The sequence below is a fragment of the Pieris brassicae genome, chromosome 10, assembly GCF_905147105.1.
Source record: "Pieris brassicae chromosome 10, ilPieBrab1.1, whole genome shotgun sequence".
Taxonomy (NCBI): domain Eukaryota; kingdom Metazoa; phylum Arthropoda; class Insecta; order Lepidoptera; family Pieridae; genus Pieris; species Pieris brassicae.
Window position 1 is genome coordinate 11,108,083 of NC_059674.1, and position 25,949 is coordinate 11,134,031.

At 32.9% G+C, this 25,949-nt stretch overlaps 3 protein-coding genes and 1 non-coding gene across 6 annotated transcripts; 2 read left to right on the forward strand and 2 right to left on the reverse strand.

Annotated features, from left to right (window-relative positions):
* The first annotated feature begins 471 nt into the window (after positions 1 to 471).
* Positions 472 to 3,457, forward strand: LOC123715647 (lariat debranching enzyme). Its single transcript, XM_045670847.1, has 5 exons — positions 472 to 860; positions 934 to 1,100; positions 1,236 to 1,461; positions 1,552 to 1,881; positions 2,610 to 3,457. Exons 1-5 carry the CDS (start codon positions 664 to 666, stop codon positions 3,196 to 3,198), a joined length of 1,509 nt encoding a protein of 502 aa, XP_045526803.1. The 5' UTR covers positions 472 to 663; the 3' UTR covers positions 3,199 to 3,457.
* A 394-nt stretch (positions 3,458 to 3,851) lies between these two features.
* On the reverse strand, positions 3,852 to 5,245 carry LOC123715748 (aprataxin). The gene is made up of 2 exons (XM_045671001.1): positions 4,531 to 5,245; positions 3,852 to 4,439 (listed from the first exon to the last, which is right to left on the reverse strand). The coding sequence occupies exons 1-2, from the start codon at positions 4,952 to 4,954 to the stop codon at positions 4,282 to 4,284; spliced, it is 582 nt and encodes a 193-aa protein (XP_045526957.1). The 5' UTR covers positions 4,955 to 5,245; the 3' UTR covers positions 3,852 to 4,281.
* Positions 5,246 to 6,473: 1,228 nt separating this feature from the next.
* LOC123715176 lies at positions 6,474 to 21,813 on the reverse strand. 3 transcript variants are annotated; one of them, XM_045670072.1, is made up of 10 exons: positions 21,764 to 21,813; positions 21,214 to 21,319; positions 12,887 to 12,917; positions 12,081 to 12,316; positions 9,881 to 10,017; positions 9,456 to 9,588; positions 9,174 to 9,319; positions 7,800 to 8,008; positions 7,146 to 7,378; positions 6,474 to 6,919 (listed from the first exon to the last, which is right to left on the reverse strand). In XM_045670072.1, the coding sequence occupies exons 2-10, from the start codon at positions 21,253 to 21,255 to the stop codon at positions 6,770 to 6,772; spliced, it is 1,317 nt and encodes a 438-aa protein (XP_045526028.1). In that variant the 5' UTR covers positions 21,256 to 21,319; positions 21,764 to 21,813; the 3' UTR covers positions 6,474 to 6,769. The 3 variants fall into 3 exon arrangements, with proteins under 3 accessions (XP_045526028.1, XP_045526030.1, XP_045526029.1); XM_045670074.1 differs by lacking the exons at positions 21,214 to 21,319; positions 21,764 to 21,813 and adding an exon at positions 13,124 to 13,185; XM_045670073.1 differs by lacking the exons at positions 21,214 to 21,319; positions 21,764 to 21,813 and adding an exon at positions 13,050 to 13,135.
* On the forward strand, positions 8,769 to 8,875 carry LOC123715859. The gene has a single exon (XR_006754494.1). It is a non-coding gene; the product is annotated as a U6 spliceosomal RNA (small nuclear RNA).
* Positions 21,814 to 25,949: the final 4,136 nt, after the last annotated feature.

Here is a 25,949-nt window from a genome sequence, read left to right on the forward strand (position 1 = left end):
TTAATTTATTTGTATTCGGTGTAACATGACCAAATTTGATATCATTTGACGTTTACGATTTGGCCAAAATTTTCGTCATTATAATTTTACTAAAGAACGTAATTAATTATTTAACTGTCATTAACAGATGTACAACAACACAACTGACACAATCAACTTGAAGGTATAAGGTTTCTACGACCAAGAAAAAACTTCACCACCAAAAAAAAAAAAATTCGTAGCATTCTGGTTTTGGGAACGACTAGACTTATTATAATTTTGGTACAAAATAATATAGAAAAAATAAATAACTCTACCTTCCTTTTATTTATACTCTTCACCCACTATGAAGGAAGCAAGGAAAGGTCTTACAGCAGTCTTGCAAATTTTATATAAGGCTAGTTGACAACACTGTTAAAACAACGAAGTATGGTCATAAACTTATAATCATAAAGAGCAAGATAGAAATGAAATCTGTTAAATTCATAAGACTGAGTTTGTTAAATTGTTAATGTGTTCTGTGACCTGCTGTGTGTTCCTGTGGATATGATGTGTTCAACTACATCTGTGAAGTGTACATTTGTTTACAACAATAAAAAATAGATAAATGCTGCCTAATTGTTTTCACTTTTTTATGGTTTAGTGGTGTTAATATAGAAGATTATACTATACATATAATATACAATGAAAATCGCGGTCGAGGGCTGTGCTCACGGAGAGTTGGAAAAAATATACGAATGTGTTGAGACATTACAAGAAAGAGAAGGAATAAAAGTAGATTTATTAATTTGTTGTGGCGATTTTCAATCAGTACGCAATAATGATGATTTACGAGCAATGGCTGTGCCTGAAAAATACCACAATATTTGTACTTTTTACAAGTATGTACAAAAGAGTATAGGTTAAAAATAGTAGTTTCTTCTTAACATTTCACCAAGTAATTGTTTATTTCAGATATTACAGCGGAGAAAAGGTTGCTCCTATATTAACAATTTTCATAGGTGGAAACCATGAGGCATCGAATTATTTACAGGAACTGCCATTTGGAGGTTGGGTTGCTCCCAATATTTACTATTTAGGAAGAGCCGGAGTTGTTAAATTTGGCAACTTAAGACTTGGAGGTAAAATAATTGTGGCAATTGGTGTAGATAATTATAAAGTTTCACATGTAGCCTTTATATTAAACAGTATTTACCTCAATCAATTTCTGGTGTATTCATTAGTAGTAGTCATTCATTATTTAAAAAAAATTGCAGGTTTATCAGGTATATTCAAGAATCATGATTATTTGCAAGGACTCTGGGAAAGCCCTCCATATACACCTAACTCATTACGCTCAGTTTACCATATAAGATCTTTGGATGTATTTAGACTAAGTCAGATGAAAGAAAAAGTTCATATTATGTTGTCACATGACTGGCCAAGAGGAATTACTAATTATGGGGATAAGAATAACTTGTTGAGAAGAAAACCATTTTTTAGGTAGGTAGCATTCCATTTGTTTCCTTAAGAAATATGTATTTTTAATAATGACTAATAAGCTCATAATTTCCAAACATAAACAAATTTCAGAGAGGATTTAGAATCTAATAAACTAGGCAGCCCTCCAGCAGAACAGTTACTTAATGAGGTGAAACCAGATTACTGGTTTGCAGCACATCTGCACTGTCAATTTGCTGCCTTAGTAAAGCATGATGACAGCAGTGAAACTAAATTCTTGGCGCTTGACAAATGTTTGCCAAAAAGGAGACATTTGCAAATTTTGGAATTGCCAGCCGAGTTTGCTGGTGACAAACAGTTGAAACATGATCTAGAGTGGTTAGCTATTTTAAAAAATACTAATCATCTACTGTCCGTAAAAAATATAGATTGTCATCTACCTGGGCCTGGTTGCAATGAAAGGTAATAATAGCAAGGGTATATTTATTAGTTGAAACCATATTTTAGTAGTGAGTTAAATCACTAACAATAGATTTATATATGGTAAATATCACTAAAATAGAAACAATGAACAAATTGTTGATAAGCAACATGTTTACTGTATAGAATACAACACAGAAAATGTCTAATAATATATAGATTTATATTAAATAGTATTTATGGCATAACTGTTTATTAGTTTAATGTTTTTTTCTGATGTTATACTTTTTTTCTGATGTTATACTTTTTTGGCGCAAGGGAAAAATGAGAGTAAATTTTTATCTTCAAAAAAAACCGGCACAATTTTTTTGTGATATTTAAATAAACTTTATTTAACTAGATAATGTGTTATAGTAAAACTTCAATGTATTAAATACATTCTTTATTGTTAGTGTAGTTTTGTCTACAAATGTAGAATAAGGCGAAAGATAATTTTTTTTAAAAGTTTTTTATCTTGTAGAAGTTTAACTTATAACGTGTGTACATAACGACACACACGTTTTTTTAAATTAACAATATGTACTAATAGGTTTGCTACATAAACTGTTTGACCTGGGTTTGATTCCTTGGAAAGATTTTTTTTTCTAAAAAGCATAGAAAATTGGTAGATGACTATAGTGTAATTGGTTAAGTGCTTCCTATTTTTACACATAAAAGTTATAGATTTTACATTATTATCCAAACAATGAATTTTATTTTTCTGCTTATAGGTATGATTTTACACCAACACAAGAAGAAAAGGATATAGTCCTGAAACTTATGGGTTGTTTAACAATTTCAAATGATTCATTTGTTCGAACAGCCCCTACATACAGGCCTAACTCACCCAAGCGTGCACCATATGAAGCAATTCTTAACCCACAAACCGCCACACTATGTGATAAGCTCTGTATTGATGATCCTCTTCAAGTAGTTTTAGCAAGATCAGGCAGGACAATGAAGCAACCTGTTATTATTGAACATTCAGAAAGTATTGAAGGTGATGAAGAAATACAAAAAACCCCAATTAAATGTTCACCCATGACATTACCAGCACCAGTTACACCATTTCAAAGTGATGATTTATCAGAAACAGTTTCTGCTTTGAACTATAGTAGAAATAGTTTTCTATCTGAGACTGAAAACGTAACTTTAGAATGTGAAACTCCACCACAGACAAATAAAAAGATTTTCAAGAGACGCAATTTGGCTATGTATACACCTGAGGATGCTGAAACTGGCAGCAATACATCAGGTTCACAGGTAGAGTCAGATAGTCCAAAATCATGTAAGCTTGCATGTCGGACTAACCCTTTATAGTATATATATAGCTGAACAATCTGATATACTTATAGTATAATTAATTGCAATTGCACTATTAAAAGTAAAACATGCATTAATTCAGTTGACACATACTTACTCTATTGCACTACCAAAATGTGAATTGAAATGCCATTTTGTAAGGAATTATTGATGAGTTTGTTTATGAATAGTATATTTCTAAATTTTTAAACAAATTATTTTTTTTCCCTTTTTTACAGTACCTACATAATGCATTAAATAAAATTCTTTGAATGTATTTTAAATGTGTCATAATATGATGAATTTAAAATGATGTAAATGTATAAAGTATATTATATTAATGGATCATTATAATATTTAAGGATTACTGTTTTTAAAATGGGACAATAAAAAAGAAAGCAGTGTGCAAGTCCTAATAATTAAAATGATAATTGTTATGCTTAGATTAGCATATTAAAATATTGTCTGAATTTATGTAATTTTAGATATGTATAAAATCATTTTAAACTAAAAAAAAATGCTAGTATGTATATGTAATGTGTACTTACCGTAAAGAAAAATCATATTTTACTTTTTTAAACATTGATCTAAGAAATTAGTGCAATTTTTTAATACTATAAGTAGTGGAAATTTAATACTGTAATAATAGTAAATATAGTACAACAGCAACAACTATTTTATTTCACCTTTATTACTGCATAAAAATACTCATAGATGTTAAACATTTATAATCCTGTTAATGGATAGAAAAGGTGTTACAATTAGGTCAATTTACGTTTAAACATAGGCCACATCAATTTCATTAGCTGTGTGTCATGCAATTTTATTAGAAATACCTCACAATACTTCTAAGGTATGATTTTGCATTGTAATACTTATTCTATAAGTTTTTTTCAATAGCATCATTAATTGATTGTTGGTACCTTTCCAGAATCTTTATTGCACTCCCTTGAAATGAAAGTATTTATTAGAGATAATATAATATGAGAAATTACTTAATTTTATTACAATAATGGCTAACAATCACAAGATCTAACAGTAATAACTAGTTTTTAAATGTTTATACAAAAACTTTTTTTTCTTGAAGTAGTTGCACACTCATTATTGAACATGCGTTAATAAATGTTGCCTGAGTTGTGGCATTGTTTTTGGTTCAAAATCACACTGATTGCATTTCAACGGTATTGACATAAAACTCTTATGAGTTTCTGGCGACATCTTGTCTATTAATCCATCCTCCTTTAATTTATTAAGAACATCTGAAAAATATATTATTTAATACAACCTAGTTTTAATATAGAATAGATATTTAATGTTTGAAATTGTTCATAAAATTTTATAATTACTAACCTTTGTATGGTAGAAAGAATTTAGTGGTGAAACTATTCCAATGTATTCTTGTCTTCAAGCATGTTGAGATCATATCATTGCTGATTATGTGCATGTGCATTCGTTGCATACTTGGAACTGCATGAAATCCACAATGGAGGAAAAAATCTGCATGCTCCTTTTGAATTTCTTTAAAAATTTGACCAAATTCTTCAATAAGAGGAATGTGTTCTTTACTTAGCTTGTAAATACTACTAATATCTTCGCGGGGTAGAACCAGGTAATGGATTTTAGCTTTGGGATACTTGTCTCTTATAACAACGATGCGTTCATTTTCTTTATAAATTGACTTGGGGTCTTTCATCGATTCTACTAATCCTAAAGACCAGAGTTGCTTCGGCTTCGTTGTAACGTAATCTGACACGTTTTTACTGCACTTGCTCATTTTAAGATTTTTGTTATTATTCTCAAACACTATTCTCGGCTGGGTCCGAGGATTAAATCAATAAAAATCCTCCTTTTGTGATTTTGGTATTCAAGTTTTTTTGTAGTAGGTGTGAAAGCAGTAACGCAGATGGATTCTCATTAATAATAATGAGTGTTGTGTTCTCATTAGTTTATTTAAATTTTCTTATTATCAAAACAAGAAAAAAACAATACATTCTCTTTTATCTACCACAAATTCACATCACCCGCCAATTGACATTTAGATGACGGTTTTAATTTTTATCCCTATTCAGTTTATCTGTCAAATGAGAACTGATATTTTTAATGTCACTGTCAATTCGTAAACAAAAGAGTCTTAAGAGTGAGATTCAGAAACGAGGTTTATCAAATTATCGCGAACTATAGCTAATGTATCGTATCGTAACGTACTATAATAACGGTCATACAATACGTTCTTGATATAAGGGAGTTATGAAGCATGAGCATGGGTAAGATTCAAAAAATAAGACTAATATAGCGTGAACTATGACTCCGGTTTTGGTATGATAATTCAGTAGTGACCCGAATCGGAATCGTTTCTGAATCTTACCTAACTGGACCTAAAAGTTGACGAAGTTGTTATTATTATTTTATTATCTCCCAGTTCCTCTAGAGACATTGTAGAGCGAGAAAATTCCAAGATCAAGGGTGCCTGCGTGAAATTTGGGTTTTCAATTTAACTGCATAGAGTAGTCATCAGATTTTATATTGTTTTTCCTTCCATGGTGGTCATAGTTATAAATTACAAGAATAAATAAATGTCGGAATTAAAAAAGTGTTAATGTTTTTATAATAATTTATTAGAGTTTTATTAGTATTTTAACTAAAAATACAATTATTTTATAATAAACTATGTGGCATCATTGCCTACCTACAGCTAAATCTACTTATAAATCGTTCCAAAAACGTAAAACATTGTCATGACTGAAAAAAATAATTTTGAACCAAATGGTCATTTCTGATTTTTCAGTCATAAGAATAACATAAACTTATTTAAATTTATATAAATACTTAACCAAAATAAAGTAACTTTTTATACTACCAATCTTATAAAATTACTTATTAACTTAATTAAAATATTCCAAGCACATTACTTGAATTCTACTATATTTCTTCTACAAAATTAAAACCAGTTCTGTATATATTAATAAATTTAAATAACAAACTCCTTTACTCTCTAATTGTAAAGCCTCAGAGAGATTCCAGCAATGCGATTCGTCGTACTAGATCGTAATATGTTATATTTTTTTGTTGTAAAATTTTAAGAATAATACTGTTGGGCTATATTTATACTCATTTTTGGAAAATAATAATAGCTCATTTAACGCATTTAAGAAAGTATTAAACTACAAATATTAAAAAAAATATCTTAACGCGCGCACAATGGTATTAAATCCAATAAAATTTCTATAAAATAATAAATTTATGAATTTTATGTATAAATTAAAAAAAAAACATTATTAATTTCACTTTAGAAGATAAGCTGGTTTATTCATAAAACTAATAAGTTCACCATTTAACTAAAGCATCAGCATCATTATATCAAAGACAAATTGCTTTAATTGTCTTTGATTATAGAGTAAACATAATATCATTTAATCTGCCCAATGTCTTTAGTTAAAAAGGACTTTGAGGTTAATTTTATTTTTGATAGGGTTAGCGAAATATTTTATAGGACATATTTTTTTAATGTTTCTCTAAGCTACGTATTTGGATTTGATCCTTATAAAGTTACATTCTGTTGCACGTATCACGAGGTATAGACCTTGTTCTATCATTGTACAGTAGGCCGTCCCGTATATCCCGTGTCGGGAATTGTATGGTGAGCCAATTCTCGTAATATCTGCTCGAACCCTTTTCCTCTAGTAGGTAGGCTACTGTTTTTCATCATTGTGGAATTTAATTTTGTTGCGAGGTAGCACATCTGTAAGCCATAACTCTTAATTTATAGAGTATTATTAATATGTTACAGTTTAATTAACAAATACATCAAAATAGTGAAGTCTATAAAATGAATACGGTATTTATATGGAGCATAGGGCGCACATTTCTGAACACAATATATCGTAGATGAGAGGAATGTATAAGAGATTAAATATTTTATGTAATTTTCAACTCCAGATAGTTATAAAATATATAAAAGGTCTTACCAGCAATGCGGACATAAACAGCAGAGTGCCTAGTGCTACAGATATCATCATAGACGTCGCACAGGTTGCCTCTATGGGTGTTCTATGGAAGAGCTCTCCCGGCATAATGACTGAATACTCAAGATTCTCTTTGAATCGAGTGAACGGTGTACTTCCATTGTCAGCCACCAGAGAGGCGCTGGTTATATTGTGTTCCACCGTACCTGCTAGCGATCTTTTGCGACGACCATGACCTACAAAAATATAATTACTAATCAGCATGTTTTTCTCCAGTTCTAAATTTTAGCAATATGACGTCAATGCAAGTGCATGAGCCGGTTTGCTCATGCTGGCCATGCGTCATACTAGCGGGCTAGATCTACTTGTTGGGACTGGTCGAACTTATATCAGTGTACATTTATCTGTGTATTATTTTGATTAACTTTGATACTATGTTAGCGTGTTGTTAATTACATGCACCTATTTCACCGTGACTTGCTGATAAAATTGATAAAAAAGCTATAGCGAATGGCCCAATCTACGCCCTTGATTTCAAAACTGGCCGTTAATTAATCATTAATTTATCAATAATTAAAATAAAAACTACATGAATGAATGATATTTTTAGTTGAGTCATAAGTGTGAAAAAATCTTGCTTATAGTGAAAAGGCTTACCTGAAGTTTCATACAAATCGAGACAGTAGTCCGGTTGACAGTCAGCGGGCTCCATGCAAGCCTTGATCTGGGAGTGTATCCATAGGGTAGACCGTTCTTTCATTGACGCTAGGAGAAAAGCTTCGAAATCCAAAAAGACTTCGTTATGCCGCTCCCGGTAACGCGCTGGCTGGTGGGGGATGATTGACGCGAAGTCTCGGTTGCGACATCTAAGGAATTAAACACTAGTAAGAATCGGTATTTTTCCAGCACCACACTCATGATCATGATATGTACATACAATAGGAAAACTTTCATACTAAAAATTTAATGAAATATAGATCTATCTAATTTAATTTTTCAATATAAAAATAATATTTTTTAGGATAAATCTTATATCATTTAGCCTGGATTCTTGATTTTTCATTTAAAATAAAAAGTATATTGTAGGATGTAGGAACTTTTTCATAAATAAATCTATTTACACAATTTTTAACTGAGTATAGAAGCAACGTATAAACTATTTTGATATTACTCGAGTAGATGGCGCGAGTAGCAGTCAGAACCAATAAAAAACCAATTTTTTTTTATTAAAATAGATAAACAAAAAATATTTGTTAATTGTGATAACCAATCAACTTTAAAAAGATATATATCGTCGATCGATTTTTTGGGTTCCACGTTATTTCATACATGCTTGGCAAGAAAGCTTAGGCAAAATAGTCGTTACAATATTGTAAAAGTGCCATCGGCTTCTTGTAGATGGCGCTGTATCAAGTCACAAAGTAAAATGCGAAAAAAAATAGGTAAATACTTATTAAAATCATCAATTCTTAAATTTTCTATTTATTTAAAGTATGTGTAAATACCACGTAAAATAAAAAATGATTTTCTCTTTATTTAAAACCAGGGCAATTCACATTTCTAAAACGCGCTAACGAAGTTTTCGTATGTATTAAGTATATATACAACACAGTTTCAAATACTAGTGTACTCGCTTCGGCAGTACATATACTAAAATTGGAACGATACAGAGAAGATTAGCATGGCCCCTGCGCAAGGATGACACGCAAAATCGTGAAGCGTTCCACATTTTTTGAGAGTTTTCCCTTTTAATGAAAATTAACCGACTATCTATTATCGTATAAATACCAGAAATAAATGTTTCTATATAATATTACACTTAACTATACATATATAGTAATTAAACTTTAACTGAATATATACCTAATTGCTCTCACTTAGTGTGCTAATTAATTGGTATTAACAGATATTAGACCTGAAAGGTTAACCTAAGAGTTATAATTGGACTCAGTATACCTTTATAGAACATTTGTGATCGCTGTTTCACAAGTATATGTTTTCATGTAATTGTTTGTTAATTTAATTCCTTACCCATCCTTAACCAACAAGACAGCGCCGGCAGCGTGAGGTCGATCTGGGTCTGGGGACACAGCTACTTCCAATAGCTTTATGTGCCTCCACGCAGAATCTGGGTTAATGCGCGCGCGCAGTTGGAGCTTTGTACCAATCGGTACTGCCTGTAAATAGGCAATTAATGAATCGAGATTATAGATTGATATAGTGCTCACAAATTTTGTCTTGTAACAGTAGAAATATCTTTCCTTCCTCTTATAAATATTTTATCCGTATATTAATGGAGGTTTATTATTTTACCTGGTCAACGGGCATGTCTACCGAGTGATTGGAGTGTCGGGACAGAGGTGGCGCCTCTTTGTACAACGCTACTTCATACTCCAGCCGGCCAGGAGTCTCTTCAACCACCCCTGATACGCGGGCACCGTGCGGACTAAAATAAACAAAATACATGTATTAGTATTATTTCTTACTTTTTTCTTAATCAACAGTTTAGACTTACACAGGTCTAGTTATGTGTAGTTTTAGTGGGTGACCGTATTACCGTATATATACATATAAAATAAACTTTCAATATTCAATACATTCTTGTAATACAAAGAGTATTATGTATGAATCTATTATATTTTTCTATTGTTTCATGTTAATATTAGGCGATGAACCAAAGAAATTTACTCATTGTGGTGATTCTATAGAGCATTCAATTCATATCGTACAGTACTTACAAACTACCGGCAAAACCTGCAGCCTTGTTCTCTATGATGGTTGGCTCTGGCGGCTTGCACATGATGATCAGCTCTTGATCTGATTGCATCACTACGCCGGGGAATTGAGGGAACCATACACGGACGTGGACGAAACCCTGAAATAGTAAAATAGTGTAAAATATACATAACCTAAAATATAGCACTTGGGCATGGAAGACATTTCTCTTTCTTGTCTTCTCTTTGAAATGCATATTGGTAATCAATTTAAATTTTTTTTTTAGTTTCAAGACTTTTTTGTTAAAAACTTTAGCAAACACTAGTTAAAAGCGTAAAAGTTTTGCCACGTAATACTCTTAGTTATTTTGAAATACTTTGCAGCATCACAGAGCCTTATTTGATTACATATATGTGAATCGGAGTTCTGTGCGGTTTCGATAAATAGTTGGTATAGGTTCCTTATTTCATAAAAGATTTAATATAGTATTGTCTATTGTTAACATAGCTTTTACACATTGAAAGAAATTGAAGAAAGTAATCTCATTGAAACATATAAAATGACTGGCCTGACTGGCCACTATAACGTTCCAAGAATTGAGAAGCTTTTAAGGGTACTTCTTTAAAACTGAAGACCACTCAATATAATACAAATTCGCTAAAGAACTTTCTCTCAAACCGAGCAGTGGCTGGCTTCTGGAAAGTGTAATTAGTGCACCCTCTTTGAAAATAGGAAGGATAATTTCTCCAAATTAAAGCTTATTAAGCTGCTAGTGTGTTTATCTACATAATAATCATATAATAGTGATCCATGAATTGAGCAGAATTGTGCCCTTCAGGACTGGCTGACTCACACAACGGTGACTGTCAATATTAATGTCAGCAAAACTGAGGTGAACTAAACGATTATGCGATATTACAGTGTTTAGTTGCACTGTTTTCACCTCGATTCTGTTACCGGTCTACATTGCGTTAATAATACACCATCTGTAGGCCACTGTATACTGTTATTTTAACGGAATTCCTCATTATGACACAACATGAGACGAGACATTTGACAATGGAGGGTGTAGCCTAAACTTGGCTCGTTACAGCGTGCACACTGCGAAACGTGTACAATGTATTTGAAAGGGAATCTTCTTCGGTCTCCCTCAAATATTCACTTGCAAGTTGAAGCTTGTTTTGATGCGCAATTACAGCTAACCAACAAACCTTTTTATTACCTACATTAAAAGTAAATAAAACTGCCAATTCGAATACAGATTTTCCATACATTTGGTAAAGTATAATCGAACGCCGTGTTTCTGATAGATGCCAAGGTTTCGACAGTTCCATACAAAAATTTACTATGAAGCAAATAATGTATATTTGCAAAGAAAGTAATTTCAGATTTTATATAAAAAAATGCATGCAAATGTCGTAATAATAATAAGGACACTTAAGTTATTTTTAGTTGTCAAAAAAAAACACATTGCCTTTTAAAATTTTATCACCTCAAAAGTATTATTGATAGCCATGGGGCAAACCACGAAAGAAAGAAAAAGAAAACTATATTACACATACCTAATAAAAAAAGATATATAATTAAAAGAGAAAGTGTACTAGGATTCCCTGTGTCGTGGGCAGCTAGTCTCTTCCATTTGACGACACATTAGTGTTTTAGGTACTAATATAAAATTCTAGAAAAATAGTTTTGGTGTCAGCATATTTTGCTTAACATTGTTAGTGAATGTTTAAAGTTTTGAAAATATCGATAGTGAACATTCTGTGGTTAAAAATGAAAGGAAATGCGTTGAGCGAATAATACGTACGTAATATTCGATATGCATTATTGCATAGTTTTGTTCTCTAGATAAAGATATTTTATATGTGAAACAATTTCGTTCCCTTCAATAATTATATCTTGTATATGTAGTTTTTAACACACAACTATAAAGTATTACCAATATACTTAGCCTACATACTAATAATAATAATACAAAATGTATAAACAGAAAATTAAAACAAAATTAAAAAGTTAATTATTTATTTTTAAAATATTATATATTTAAATTTATTAATTAAATAATTAATTAAAAGGTAATTTAATATGACAGTGTACGTTTAATGATGGCAGCATATCCTCGCTGTATTGCGATACAATATCATGATTATATTGTTTGTCTATTATATTGATATAAGAAATTAATGATTTAAATATATTGTTTATAAGTAAAATACTTACATTCCGTTTTAGCACTCCACATTTTGTAAAGTCTGCTATCCGTAATCTATAGAGTAATCCTGTGGGGTCCTCCGGTTCAGGACGAATCTGGCACATGGGGTCAGCCACGGGGTCTGTAGCTCTATCGTCAGCGAACAAGGGTGCTCCGCGGAAGCCCTCGGGCTTCCGAAGTAAGGCTGTGACCGAGTCACGGATCCCTGAGCCGGTACTTGCGAATGTGCACTGAATGTCTGTTACTGTAAATAATTGATAAATTATTGTTAATAATCCCGCGCAGGTTCTCGGAAGTAGACAACCACGTTTTCTGATTGTATCTGCGTTTAATACTACTATAAATTTGCAAAGAAATATTATAAATTCTAAACAATTCTAAGTATATATATATTTTACTAGCTAACGTTTTTCCTTAATATTATGTTTTCACTTAGCCTATCTGTTTATTAGCGACATACCATCATTGGAACATTTTGATATTCTACACCATTAATACTGTGTTAATTATTTTTCTATTTCTATTTTTATATAATTCTAATATTTCTGTCACTAAAAACCTTATAAGTATTGCGCTTAGCAACATATGTTGCGATTAATATTTATTTATATAATTTTCGTCTAGACGTTATAATTAAAAACGTTTCCCGGCCTACAGCTTCGCATTATTAGGAATTAAGTTGATCACCGGCTTTTCTTCAATACATAGTATGAAATGAACACACATCCGAAACAATAATTGTTTAGACGAAATTCGTATCTAGTACGTAAGCTATTTAAGCCGGTAAGTACATAGAGTAAATGCTTAACCTTACCATCATAGTCCTGACCAGATGCACTCCCAATCTGAAACAAAGCCCATTGAAATATTAAAGGAAGTGAAGAAATACATTGTTTACCGTAATACGTCTTTAATTTATTAGAATTACTAAGATTTTATCTATCGTTAACGTAGTATAAGATTTAATTAATAAACACCATTAAATTCACGCTTGTTAAATATCCAATAGATTAAGTAATAAAAATTGGGCCATAAACAAACACGCACTAACCTATCACGTACATATGAAATATTGTAGTATGGCTATTATTTATGGGCAGAATAGTAAAAACCATGGACAAGATTTTTAAACATTTCAGATTATTTATTACTGAATATACAATCTATAAAATTGTTATATTTCATTCTGTTAAAATTTAATAAGCTTTAAAATTTCAAAATTCAAAATTGATTTAAGAACCCGCCAAAACGCTTCTCTAGGTAAGTTGGCGTCGCATCCCTATGACGTACCGTGACATGTACACAAACGTCAAGTATTTCCGTGTAAAATTGAATGAATTTGAAATTGAATGAATGAATGTGAAATGAATTATGATTCTTAAATTAGATAAATACACATATTATATTTCGTTCAAAATCAGTCTTAATTTTACTAAATGCATTTTAAGTTCTATTTTAAATTAGATTTTTTTTAATTCAGCTCTGATTCGTGTTAAGTTGTGATTAAGTGTTATGCAAATTTTCAGACGAACAAACGGTTATTCCTAAAACTGTGTTACTCTGCTTATAAAGCGTGAAGAGGTCAACAATCAAGGCTAGTAAATTGATTAGAGTTGAAATTTTGCAGGGCATAGAATATAATTTAGGAAAAATTATTAATTCGGGCTCGCTTAAATATGTTTTTGTGAGAACTTTATTGAATAATTAAACATTTTAATCGCAGAAATTTTAAACTGAAGCTAAGAAGTAAAAAGTGAATATTCTTATTCCCAGCTATTATTTGACGATAGGCAACAAGGCACGAGAAACCTTTAAAAAATCTACTTTTTGTGAAAGATTAGATCAGAACATAATTTTGTAATAAGTTGGCAAAACTTATCGTAATTAAAAAATCTCCCCGCCTGTGCTCTTGTAGGTTCAAAGGCTGAGATTCTGAGTCGAAATGTCAAAATCCAATACATTTTTGTCATAATTGTAGTCAGACTTCGACATAAGTTCTTTTCAGAATCTCACCCTAAGATCGAAAGACTGTTTTATGAATTTATTTTCTTACCCCTATTTTCCGGTGACAATAATAATTATTAGTGATTGACTGCCTATTAAAAACAGCGATATGAACGTATGTTACGTCCATCTATACGCAATATTAGCCATATAATGTCAATATTTTAGTTATCCACAGATACAGTCTACTTCCTTTTAAGAACGTTCGCGGTACGGTGCGATACAGTTACAGTGTAATCATCAAAAATCGATTTGTTACCAATCGAGATCAACTAATCGCTGAGACAGCGGTATTGTTCTATAGTAATCGCTCTAGAGTTTATGAAAACGGTAAGCAGATTCAACGAATTAAGTTTAGGAATTAGGTAGGTTATACAAAATCGAATTCAGTGTAACAATATTAAAGGAAAATTTAAAAATTTTTAGACGAAACTATTCTTTAACTTATCATTTCAATTTAATTTCGAGATACGAAAACATTTTTTTAAGAAAAGGCATCAAGTTTTTTTCGTGCGTAGCCGGCCTTTTATGAATTGGTATGCTCTTTTCTTGAAGGACCCTGAGTCGAATTGGTTCGGAAATACTTCAGTGGGCAGCTGGTTCCACATGTCGGTGGTGCGCGGCAAAAACCGCCTTAAAAAACGCTTAGTTTTGGAACAACGGACGCCGGTGAATCGGGTGGACTTTCGTATTCTGCCTCGACTTCCGATGATGAAACATAAAGTCAATATTGTACTGATCTAATTGATAAGAAATTATCTATCTTTTTTGGAGATTATGATTTGTTAATAGATTTTATTAAGACATCAAGTGTTTGTTGCATTAATACGAAATAATTAATATTGTACAAAGAAATCGAATTGAATAATAATTCTAATGTGCCATACATATCGTGAGTTTTCTTACAACAAAGTAGGCATTATTAACTTAAAGACAGCAGTATCACTTCCGAGTTTTTGTACAGTTATTCTCACGTTGGCTTAACATTTTCTCAGACATAGTCTCAGTTGTCACTTAATTGCCTCGATTAAGACTTAATTAATTCTTTATTATCATCGTAAACTTGTTTAATCTGTGAAAATGTATGTATAAATTAGTGTTTACTATAGTTTAAGGTTAATTTATCCAATAAATGTGTTTAAACTGAATGGATATGAATAAAGTTTTATTTTTCATTCAGGCACTTACTTTAAGGAACTTAATTATTATTTACTTAATTTAAGTCGTCTCGGCTCAAAATGCGTATTGGTCTTTTTTTAGTAAATACAGTAATGTGACGAATTTTTAAAGGCAATTCATTAAATAATTGCATTTCTTTACATAATTTGTGCGGAGGTTCGGCAAGATAAGCAAACTCGCTCGACGAGTGTCTGTGTTGTAGTATATCTTGTAGTCGTATGCATACTAATGTTAGAACAACAACAAAATGGATTAAATTATGAAACATATAACAATAAAATGTATAAAAATATAAAGGTACTCAAAATAAACATATCGTATATGAAACATATTAATGAAAATGCAAAATAATAATACAAAATACAAATGGCGTTACAACCTTCTTAGTCTCAGATATCTGTTTCGTGATTTGATTTTCTAATAGGAATCGTTCTGTGCCTGAAACACGCCGTAGTTTTTTGGGAATGCCGTTTTCCTCGAATGTTTTCTTGCTACGTACGTAATTACGCAAATAGCCAAATGGACCCCATTAGTGCACAGCCGTGGTACAATCCTACGACCACAGGGATGAGAGTGCAAGAGTGCAAGTGGGAGACACGTTCAAGCGCTCGGATCTTAGCTACTACTCAAAATATATTTAATAATTTCTCACTCCTAAAATAAATAAATATAATAAAATAAATAATAATAGCTGTGAATACATTTTATATGAATGAGATATTTTTTTATTAAATAAAGGCAATATGTAAAACTAATGGCAAACAAAACAAGTACAGAGTGCCATTGTATGTTTGTTGCTTAATTTATTCGAAAAATTTTACGCCATGACTATCAAACTATTTGCCGTGTAATGCTTACAAAGCGAGGGTGATTAGATTTTTAAAGGCAAGTTGGCGAGCATTTAGACAAAATTATAAATAACTTATTATTATGCTAATGTTGTTATTATATATAATATTTTTGGGAGCCCATAACTTTAGCTTACGCTCTTTATCCAAAACTATATCCTTGAAATCCCATCTTTATAACTCCTCCTTTCTTGGCGTATCCTTTAAGTTCTCTGGAATTCAGTCCCCGTCCCTATTCGCTTAGCTCCTTCTCTGCCTTTCTTTAAATTTCTTCTGTACTAACTACTGAGTTGATCTTAAATTATTGTGTTATCTGTATTTTTCATGTATCCTTCTTTTTACTTTAGTTTTTTTTGTTGCTATTTAGTTTTGTCTTAATAACTATGTGTAATATGTATTTTTGCACTTCTTGCCTACCTTAACTATTTGAATACATTTGTTGTCTCTTCTCACAGTGGTTGCCTGGAAGAGATCGCTCGAAAGCGATAAAGCCGCCAGTTGCCCACCTTTTAATTTACTTCTATAGCGGATTATGCGGATTTTTATAATTAATCGATCTACCACTTACCACCACCACTTCGTTTGCCAATAAACAATTTATTATTATTTTAAAAATTGCTAAAAATCAGTAAAATAATTAATTTACCCGAACCGGATTTTTATAATTAATCGATCTACCACTTACCACCAGCACTTCGTTTGCCAATAAACAATTTATTATTATTTTAAAAATTGCTAAAAATCAGTAAAATAATTAATTTACCCGAACTCCAAACAACACCTTGCACTTAAGGGAATAATGTTTGCTCCCTTGTGCATTCTTAAACAGTATAGTAGAACAATACTTCAATTAAAACCATTCTAATACGAATATTACAATCCTATGGAATTTACCTTAGAATGTGTTAGTTGTACCGTTAATAATAAGACGATGTAAATATGATGGGCAGTTGAAGAACAGTTGTGTTTTTTCGCAGCGTCATTACCACAAGTGTATTGACGGCGCGTGCGCTTGTGCATTCCACACGCCTCCACAATAATACCATTATTAAGCTGTGCTTTACATTATTCCTTCTCGTTTATATTGACGTTGCATTCTTTACTGTTGAAATGATTTGTATGTATGTTTTACATGGAAATATCTAAGTCTACTTTTATGAAAATATTTTTCCATCAATATCAATCCATCAGTTTTCGCGAATATAACAGAATAAACACTAACCAAAGACAATACTAAGAATAAACACTACTCATGCAGAGCATATTATATTCATAAAGACATTCGTTAGTGGGCTGATAAATAAAGCATTTGTTTAATTTTTTTACCATAACTGTCATATATTTTAGAAAAAAATAGCTTGTAACATTTACTGTAGACATAGCATTATATATGATGTGGCGAAATTTAATTAAAAAATTAAATATGATCACGAATAATTTGTCTAATGAAATCGCGGTTTTCCTATATCCATGAGATTGCTATAAAAATAGAACCGACGATTGTAATTGTCAAATGGGCTTTCTATAAACTAACGTCTTAACCATGTATTAGACGGTTGCTAGTAAAATAATTTCTTTGTTCGCACAAACATGTAGGTAAGGCGAGTGCCAAATGTAAAATACGTTTTGACATATTAAGGGCCTGTTTCACAATGTATGGATAAAGTACCAAATAGCTATTCAACACATACATTATTTGGAATATAAAAGTTCCGAATAAGAAACTTCGCGTTTCATCGGACTCATAACTTATGATGGACTTTATGTGCCCAATAGCGCTATCTGATAATCATGAAACGCAACAATATTGTTTATCCTACCAATAAATCACAAATACCTCATTTGGAACTCATGTAGAACTTATACGTACATTGTGAAAAAGACCCTAAGTCTGATAGGTACGATACCTTTAACGTTCTTGACTCATCTAAGAGATAAAGTGTAGCTAGCCTTACGTTACCAAGCGATCTCCTCTTCGTGATCTAAGATAATGTAAATCTGCTTATAAAAAAATAATTAAAACGCAATCATAGCCGTAACAGTGATGCATTTCATCATTGCATGCTTCATCTATCTAGGATTTGTTAGGGTACATTATAATTCTATACGTTTGATATTTTATATGCATTTTATACTTATATTATCTCCTTTACAGATTAAACATCTACCTTATCTGTACTGTAAAACAAAGACTAAAACGATAAAGTAGATTCGTCTGTGTTAAAAGTAGCGTGTTGGCTAACAATTGAGCTATACTATTGTAAAAAGAAATTACAGCTACAGACGCCATAGGGCTGATCCAAGAAATTCAGTTGTTCTTTGAGTTTGTAAACGAAAATGAATGATATTGTATGATATGCTAAACTTAAAAAAATCCACACACTATAGTCTATAATGAGGGACATTATTTATTCTTATGAGTTATAAAATTTATGTGCTTCATTGTTTCTGTAACGATAAGAAGTTGATAATGTGTTACTGTACTCGATACAAGGCCGAACTGGTTTAGGGTAAAATTCAGACGTGAAACAGTGCGAAGAAATACATATAGAAGACGTTAATTTGGATATTTATTTACACTTGGTTGCAATAAAAACAAAAGAAACACAAATACCACATGACAATAATTACACTTATTCTTTATACTTTCCCTATCTTACACATAAAAAGATCTTCTGTGCGTGTGTTTGTAGTTTTGGAATGTTCAAGTGGATTGGGTTAGATTTACGATTAGACAGGAAAATGTCTTATGTCTGTCAGCAGTATTCTATAATATTAAATCTTCTTGCATCTTCATGGCGAAGTTTCTGAATTTCACACCAATTATAAGTGATCGCTTTTTCTAATATCTGAATGCTCTTTAGTACGAATAAATCGATTAAGACTGGTTCAATGACGCTCGGTCATTTAAAGCAAAAAATCCATAATTCATTTGATGAGAAAACTTCAAACCGGAACCTCATAGAGTCATGCTTCAGCGAGAGCTTGTTGTTATTTATATATATATTAGAAAAATTTATTCATAACTGTATTATGGTTAGAAATCATATTTCACAACAAATAGATCCATATTGTTATATTATGTACTTTGTCTATTTATTTTGTGATCCTACAATTGACATAAATTATATTTAACAAAAAAAAATGTACTATAGATACAGCCTAAGATATTATAGATTAGATATACATAAAACAAAATGTATCAAACATTTCCAAAAATAAATATCTATGAAATTATTAAATCCACTTTACTAAGTAATAACTAATTTATGGTGTGTGTGATAGTGTGAAAGTGAGGGTGTGTTCATGATGCAGGTTTAGTGCTATGGATATTCCTCATACTCGTTTTAAGCATGTGTTTTGTGTGTCAAAGTATCTCTTAAAAAACTTTTTTTGTAGTATTACGCTCTGTGATTATGATTGTTGGAAGACAAATGTTATGTTGAAGAGACAAATAGGCCTGGATTTCTAATTTAAAAATGTAGTATTATTATCAAATAAACATAAATGGAAAGCTTTTATTTCAAATAATTACTTTTCAACTGGATTAAGGCGTACCTCAATCAAATAAGACGTGCTAAAATAATGTCGTGGGTCAGTGATATTTTACTACTATTTGGGCAATAAACATGTGTGTATAAGTAACTTAGTTCAAAACTTAGTTTAAAAATTGCCCCATTTCCCAAACATTACGACGCACTACAGCACTTTATACATTCACTGAGTTTTGTAAAATTAAAAACAAATTAGCACAATATTCATTACTCTTATAGAAATATAACTGAAATTTTCCAAGTAAGCTTATATAGACTTTTTCGTTCGTTGCAATTTACGGAGCGTGAAATCTAATAACTTAAATGCTTTCAATCACGTGTTCACAATGCTCATTTTACAGTTGTTCAATTATTTAACGATAACTAAAAGATTGACCGTAGTATCAAAGCATATCAAAAACGTCGAAAAATTTCTATTATAACGATAAAACTTCCGCTGTACTTAGATATTTATTTAATTATGTACCTCTAAAGGACACTCAGTAGGAAAGAATGGAAATTCGGCTAATTTTTTCTGACTGATTTAAAGAACTAAAAGCTTAATATGTGTCAATGACTATTGTTCAATATAAACGTATAAAAACAAATGAAATGCCCAAATTGACCATAAATTTGTCGTTCACTAGTTGACAAAAAGAACTGGAATCCTTCATTCGGTTCGAAATTGAGTACGGCAGTTTTTCCATAAGTTTGTTAATTATATAACGTAAGTAAACACGATACGCAGAGTGGTTAAAATGTACCGTTGCTATGAACGGAAATTAGTAAATTTTGAGTTTAACTTTTACTTGATGTATTCAAAAGATTTTATTTATTTTGGAATTTTTTGCACTTAACTGCGAAATATTTGCACTATAAAGTATGCTAATTTAAGCTTTCCCTTAGCGGTTAAACTTAAACGAATCTCATTTATGTTCCATTTGCGTAAGATTAATGGTATTCCTCGTAAGTAGGTAATGAAAATAGTGGATGTAAGGTTTTATGAAAACTGTAATCTAAGGCTTTATCACCTTATTATTAGTATTATTGTTTTTAGTTCTTATCGGTTTATTATTAGTATTTATTTTTTTAGTTCTTATCAGTTTTATTATTAGTATTTATTTTTTTGAAATTCTAATCGCTTTTATTATTAGTATTTATTTTTTCAGTTCTTTTAGAAGATAAAATGGTTTGTACAACAACGTCCAACTCCGTAACGTGTGTAGACAAAGACTTATAAATTTAACGATTTATGTGTCTATGTCATCTTCAATTTTTATGTATCGTATGTTTTAACGGGAATTGAACTCAGATTCTTCAGGTTATATATGTGCATCACTAAGCTACTGAGGCAGTAGTAATGTAATTTTTACAGCTTCTAGATACTTAAGTCGTAAATTTTAATTCAAAATATGCTATAACTAATAGTAAAACCGAAAAAAAAACGCTAAATGATAATCTAATATGCTTAGTGCAACTTATTTTTTCACAATTTCAAAAACATTGATAAAATAAAATAAAATAGGTTATTAATAAAACACACATGTCGGAGCAAAATAAAAAAAAATGGTACATACCAAAAAGATGAGCACGAGAGCGCAGCCTCCGGCGCTCGTCATGCTTGCAGTCTGCCACACTTGAGCGCGGAGCCAACCGTTACTACTATCTGCCCCGATTACCTTGCTACCACGAAAAAACAACTAAAGCAGTTAATAAACAATCACCAAAACGCACTATCACGTATTGTAAGCTCTCCGAAGCTTTGGAAGCGTGATGCGCCTGCGACGTCCGATGCCGGGACTGCTCAGTGCGCCACTCTCCAACGGTTATGGATGGGGGGTAACACCACCTGTATCCTACCGTTCTCACGACACGACCACTGATTCGCTTTGCTATTCAACAATCTCATGATCTACATTATTGATTGGCGTAGGATTTGAGGGAAGTAGGTTCGTTTGTTGCGGATCGCTACAGTCCCGTGACATTGGCCTCCAAATTCTACTTGACTCGATCGAGTGATAAGCTAAATACTCAATCTGTTTGAACTCACTGACTATCGATTTGATCCGTAATTATAGTAGAAAGTCAATCAAATAGAGATGAATGATAAACTTTTGATTCACTTACCTAAATATTTTAACCGTTTGTTTGTAAGTTAAACGTTATAGAACGTAAGGTGTAGTTGAAAGTGTAAATGGACGTATCTTTTGGCTGACCCATTGCACAGTTTGAGCAGTGTTGGCCTAGTGGCTTCAGCGTGCGACTCTCATCCCTGAGGTCGTGGGTTCGATCCCCGGCTGTGCACCAATGGATTTTCTTTCTATGTGCGCATTTAACATTAGCTCGAACGGTGAAGGAAAACATCGTGAGGAAATCGGCTTGCCTTAAACCCAAAAAGTCGACGGCGTGCGTCAGGCACAGAAGGCTGATCACCTACTTGCCTATTCGATTAAAAATCTGAGGCCCAAACCTAAAAAAGATTGTAGCGCCATGGATTGGTTTGACCCATAAATATAAAAAAAAAACACAAAAATTATGTTTTAACACACTCTGTGACCACCAAATAGTGTCCGACAGTGTGTGATGTCATATCTATTTATAATACTATTGTAATACTAGCCGCAATAAAATTGTTAATAACTTAACGCAATAGTGTCATTTTATGATAAAAAAATAAGGCACAATAATTCTTTGTCCCGTGATTCAAATAGAAAAGTTCATACCAGTTATAAAAACGTATACAAACAATTCTGTGTTGGGTATCTTAATTCTGTTCATTGAGTTTTATTCGAACGGTTATTTAACTAAATGCGTCAATTATCATAAGATCTTATAAGGTTTGATACGACTTGTAGGCAGCAAGCGATTCGTGACGGTGACTGGGCCCTTTTTTCCTCACAATGCCTTCCGTACTACCGTATCGTATACTAATTAATAGTACAATGTATTCCTTTATAAGGTCATCAATTTATTCATAAGTTAAAAAGTTTTTCGACCTATATCTGTTTTAAGGTAACGGGAACTTGTGTATGTCAAAAATGCAGTAATACGGAAATAACTCTCGACTTTCTTTCGAATCTTTATTGAACTCTCACAGGTACAAATAAAAACTTACTTATTGGAACCTTATACTAGGAATAGTTATGCGTAGAACAAGGAGATCATAATTTCTTATTTATAAACTCGTTACTACGTTGGTATAACTACTCCCCAGTTATGCCATAGGCACAAGACGGCAACGTTGCAATTCATTGATAAACTTAGGAAAAAAATCTGACACTTGTCAATGATAACCGTATAACCAGTAACCATGTAACCAGTTAAAAATGCCAAATAAGAAATGAGAACACTGAATTAATTGGGAGAAAGAAGAAAAGTTAAGTAAAATTGTGAATGTGGAAACTGAAACATGAATCGTGTTCATGTGGTGGCGATTACAGCAATTTTTTAGAAATATATTAGGTCCTTACATATGAAATTGGCGTTTTGTCGTACTGGCCCTTTGACCTCAAATACCTCCTCTTTGGTTAGGAATTTCAAATTCAAATTTGTACAGCTATTTACTCATGTATTTGTGCTTCGATGACCGTCATTCATTTATTTTTCTTCTGTTTTTTTCTGTTTGCGTCACTCATTTTATAAAATGGAAAACTTAAATTATCGCATTATTTACGAGTACGAGTTCCTCCGTGGCACTAGTGCTGCGAAAACGACTCGAAGGGTGAATGATGTGTATGGTAGTCATGTTGCAAAAGAAAACACAGTTCGTTTTTGGTTCCAACGTTTTCGTTCTAGAAATTTCGACCTGCAGAACAAGCCTCGTGGACGGCCTGAGACCCAAGTTGATAATGAAGTATTAAAGGCTATTGTGGAAGCGGATCCATCGCAAACCACGTCCGAGTTAGCTGCAGGCTGCGGTGTTAGTGTAAAAGTGTTTTAATTCACTTGAAGCAAATTGGGAAGATTAAAAAGCTTGAAAGGTGGGTACCTCACGAATTGACTGAAGCAAACCGGCAAACGCGCGTCGACTGCTGCGTTACATTACTGAACCGGCACAATAATGAAGGTATTTTAAACCGAATCATTACCATTTGGTGGGCTAGTGCCAGTATTGTTCATTGCAGTTTTCTCAAATCTGGCCAGACTATTACGGCTGATGTCTATTGTCAGCAATTGCAAACCATGATGCAAAAGCTAGCGGCTAAACAACCTAGGCTGGTCAATCGCTCCACGCCACTGCTACTTCACGACAACGCTAGACCACACACTGCACAACAGACGGCTACCAAATTAGAAGAGCTTCAATTGGAATGTCTAAGACATCCTCCGTACTCCCCGGACCTTGCTCCAACAGATTACCATTTTTTTCGAAATTTGGACAACTTCTTGCAAGGGAAAAAATTTAACTCTGATGGGGCAGTCCAAATCGCCTTCACAGATTTTATTGATTCCCGTCCGACTGTTTTATTTGGAAAGGGATTAATGAACTACCTACGAGATGTCAAAAGTGCATAGAAAACAATGGTTCATACTTTGATTAATTAAATATATTATATTTAAAAATATTAGATTTTTTGTTCCTTCCATACAAAACGCCAATTTCATATGTAAGGACCTAATATTACGAAACCTGTGTGTCCAAAGTTGAAAACTAAGATTTAAGTATGAACACAAATAAGGAGAAAATGAAGGCTTGGAGCGAAATAACAGAGAAGTAAACCACATTTTAACAAGTACCTGTATCACAAAAAAACTACATTGTTTTATCAATACGTAGAATTGTTTTTAGTTGTGCATACGTTGGTGGCAGGGCTGGCAAAATGCTACGAGCCCCCGACCCAAGAGCGCCCCTGCCAAAGAGGCCGCGAGCTCAGAAAATAGTTATTTTTTTCATTGTAAATGTAGGTTTCCTCACGTTTCCTTCGCCGAAAAGCTAGCGTATAGATGATGTTTGCATTGAGATATTATGTTCTAGGATGAATATAATACGCATTGAGCTATCGTGGGTACTACAAACCATCCCCTCTCGCCTAAGAGAGGACATATACATCGTGTAATTGAGTACGCTGAAAATCTCGATTATTTTTCAAAATTAAAATGAGTACAACGTGACGTTTTTTACTGATAGGGCCCCATCAAAAGAAATTGCCAGAGGCCCCAAATGGTATAGTAATGAAACTGTTGAGATATAACTTTATTAATTTGAGATATAAACTTTTTTTTTTCTTTTAGGGGACCCCTAAATCCTAGCCTATTTGGCACGCAGTCAGGCAGATATGTGACCGACTAGCTAAGTAGCAGGGAGTGTCGAAGTCTCCTCTTTCTTAGAAAAGGGACATTATTAACTTAAAGGGTTGGCGTCTCCCGCCGGGCCCGGATGACGACTCATGATATTTATGGGCGAGTCGGAGCCCGCTGCCCGGCGCTACCCACCTCTCGTACTATTAATGTTAGTGACATGTTTGACAATCTTGCCGCAGAATTTTTTCAGCTGCGATCTGTGCTTAAGCAACATGTCGGATAGCCCATCCCGGGATACCCTTATGTCAGTCTGAAGCTCCTGATCGCACCTGGCCCTTTCAGATGTGGCACAGTCAATGAGTAAATGAACCACTATTTGGTCGGTTCCGTCATCACACGTCACAGTCACACGCAGGGCTTGTCTTCAGTTTGAGTCTGTGTAAAAGCCCCGTGGCCAGTCAGGATCTGCGCCATGTGAGGGGCGAAAAGCCTTGTCTTGATTTGTTTATGTATGCCGTGTTTGGATCTTAAAAAAACATTTCTGTGACTGAGGCTGTTTCGCCCCTCACATAGCACTCGCTCCAGGTGTCAAATCTTGAGTTTTGTCAGTCGTCGCAAGTAGGAAAGCGGATACGCGTCGTACCCTATTCGCGTCCCCGTCTCCCTGACGGCTTCCCCGCGAGAGCATCTGCCCTCTCGTTTCCCGGAGTGCCAAAGTGCGCCTTCACCAAATAGAGTTCAATTTTAATGCCATTTTCATGGCACTCTTCCAGGTTCTGGCAATCTCGGCAACTAGGGGATCGAGAGGGCGTCCACCCGCGATGGCATCCAGTGAAGATCGAGAGTCGCTGAGCACAGCCGCAATCCACCTCCCTTTTCGTTTTTATTTCTAGTCTCGGTCCCGTCTTGCCACTCAGTCCATACCGCTCCCACTCCCGCGGATGTAAACTTTATCAACTTGAGCAATAAACTATATTAAATTGAGCAATAAACTTTATCAACTTGAGCAATAAATTTAATTAACTTGAGATATGAACTTTATCAACTTGAGCAATAAACTTCATTTACTTTA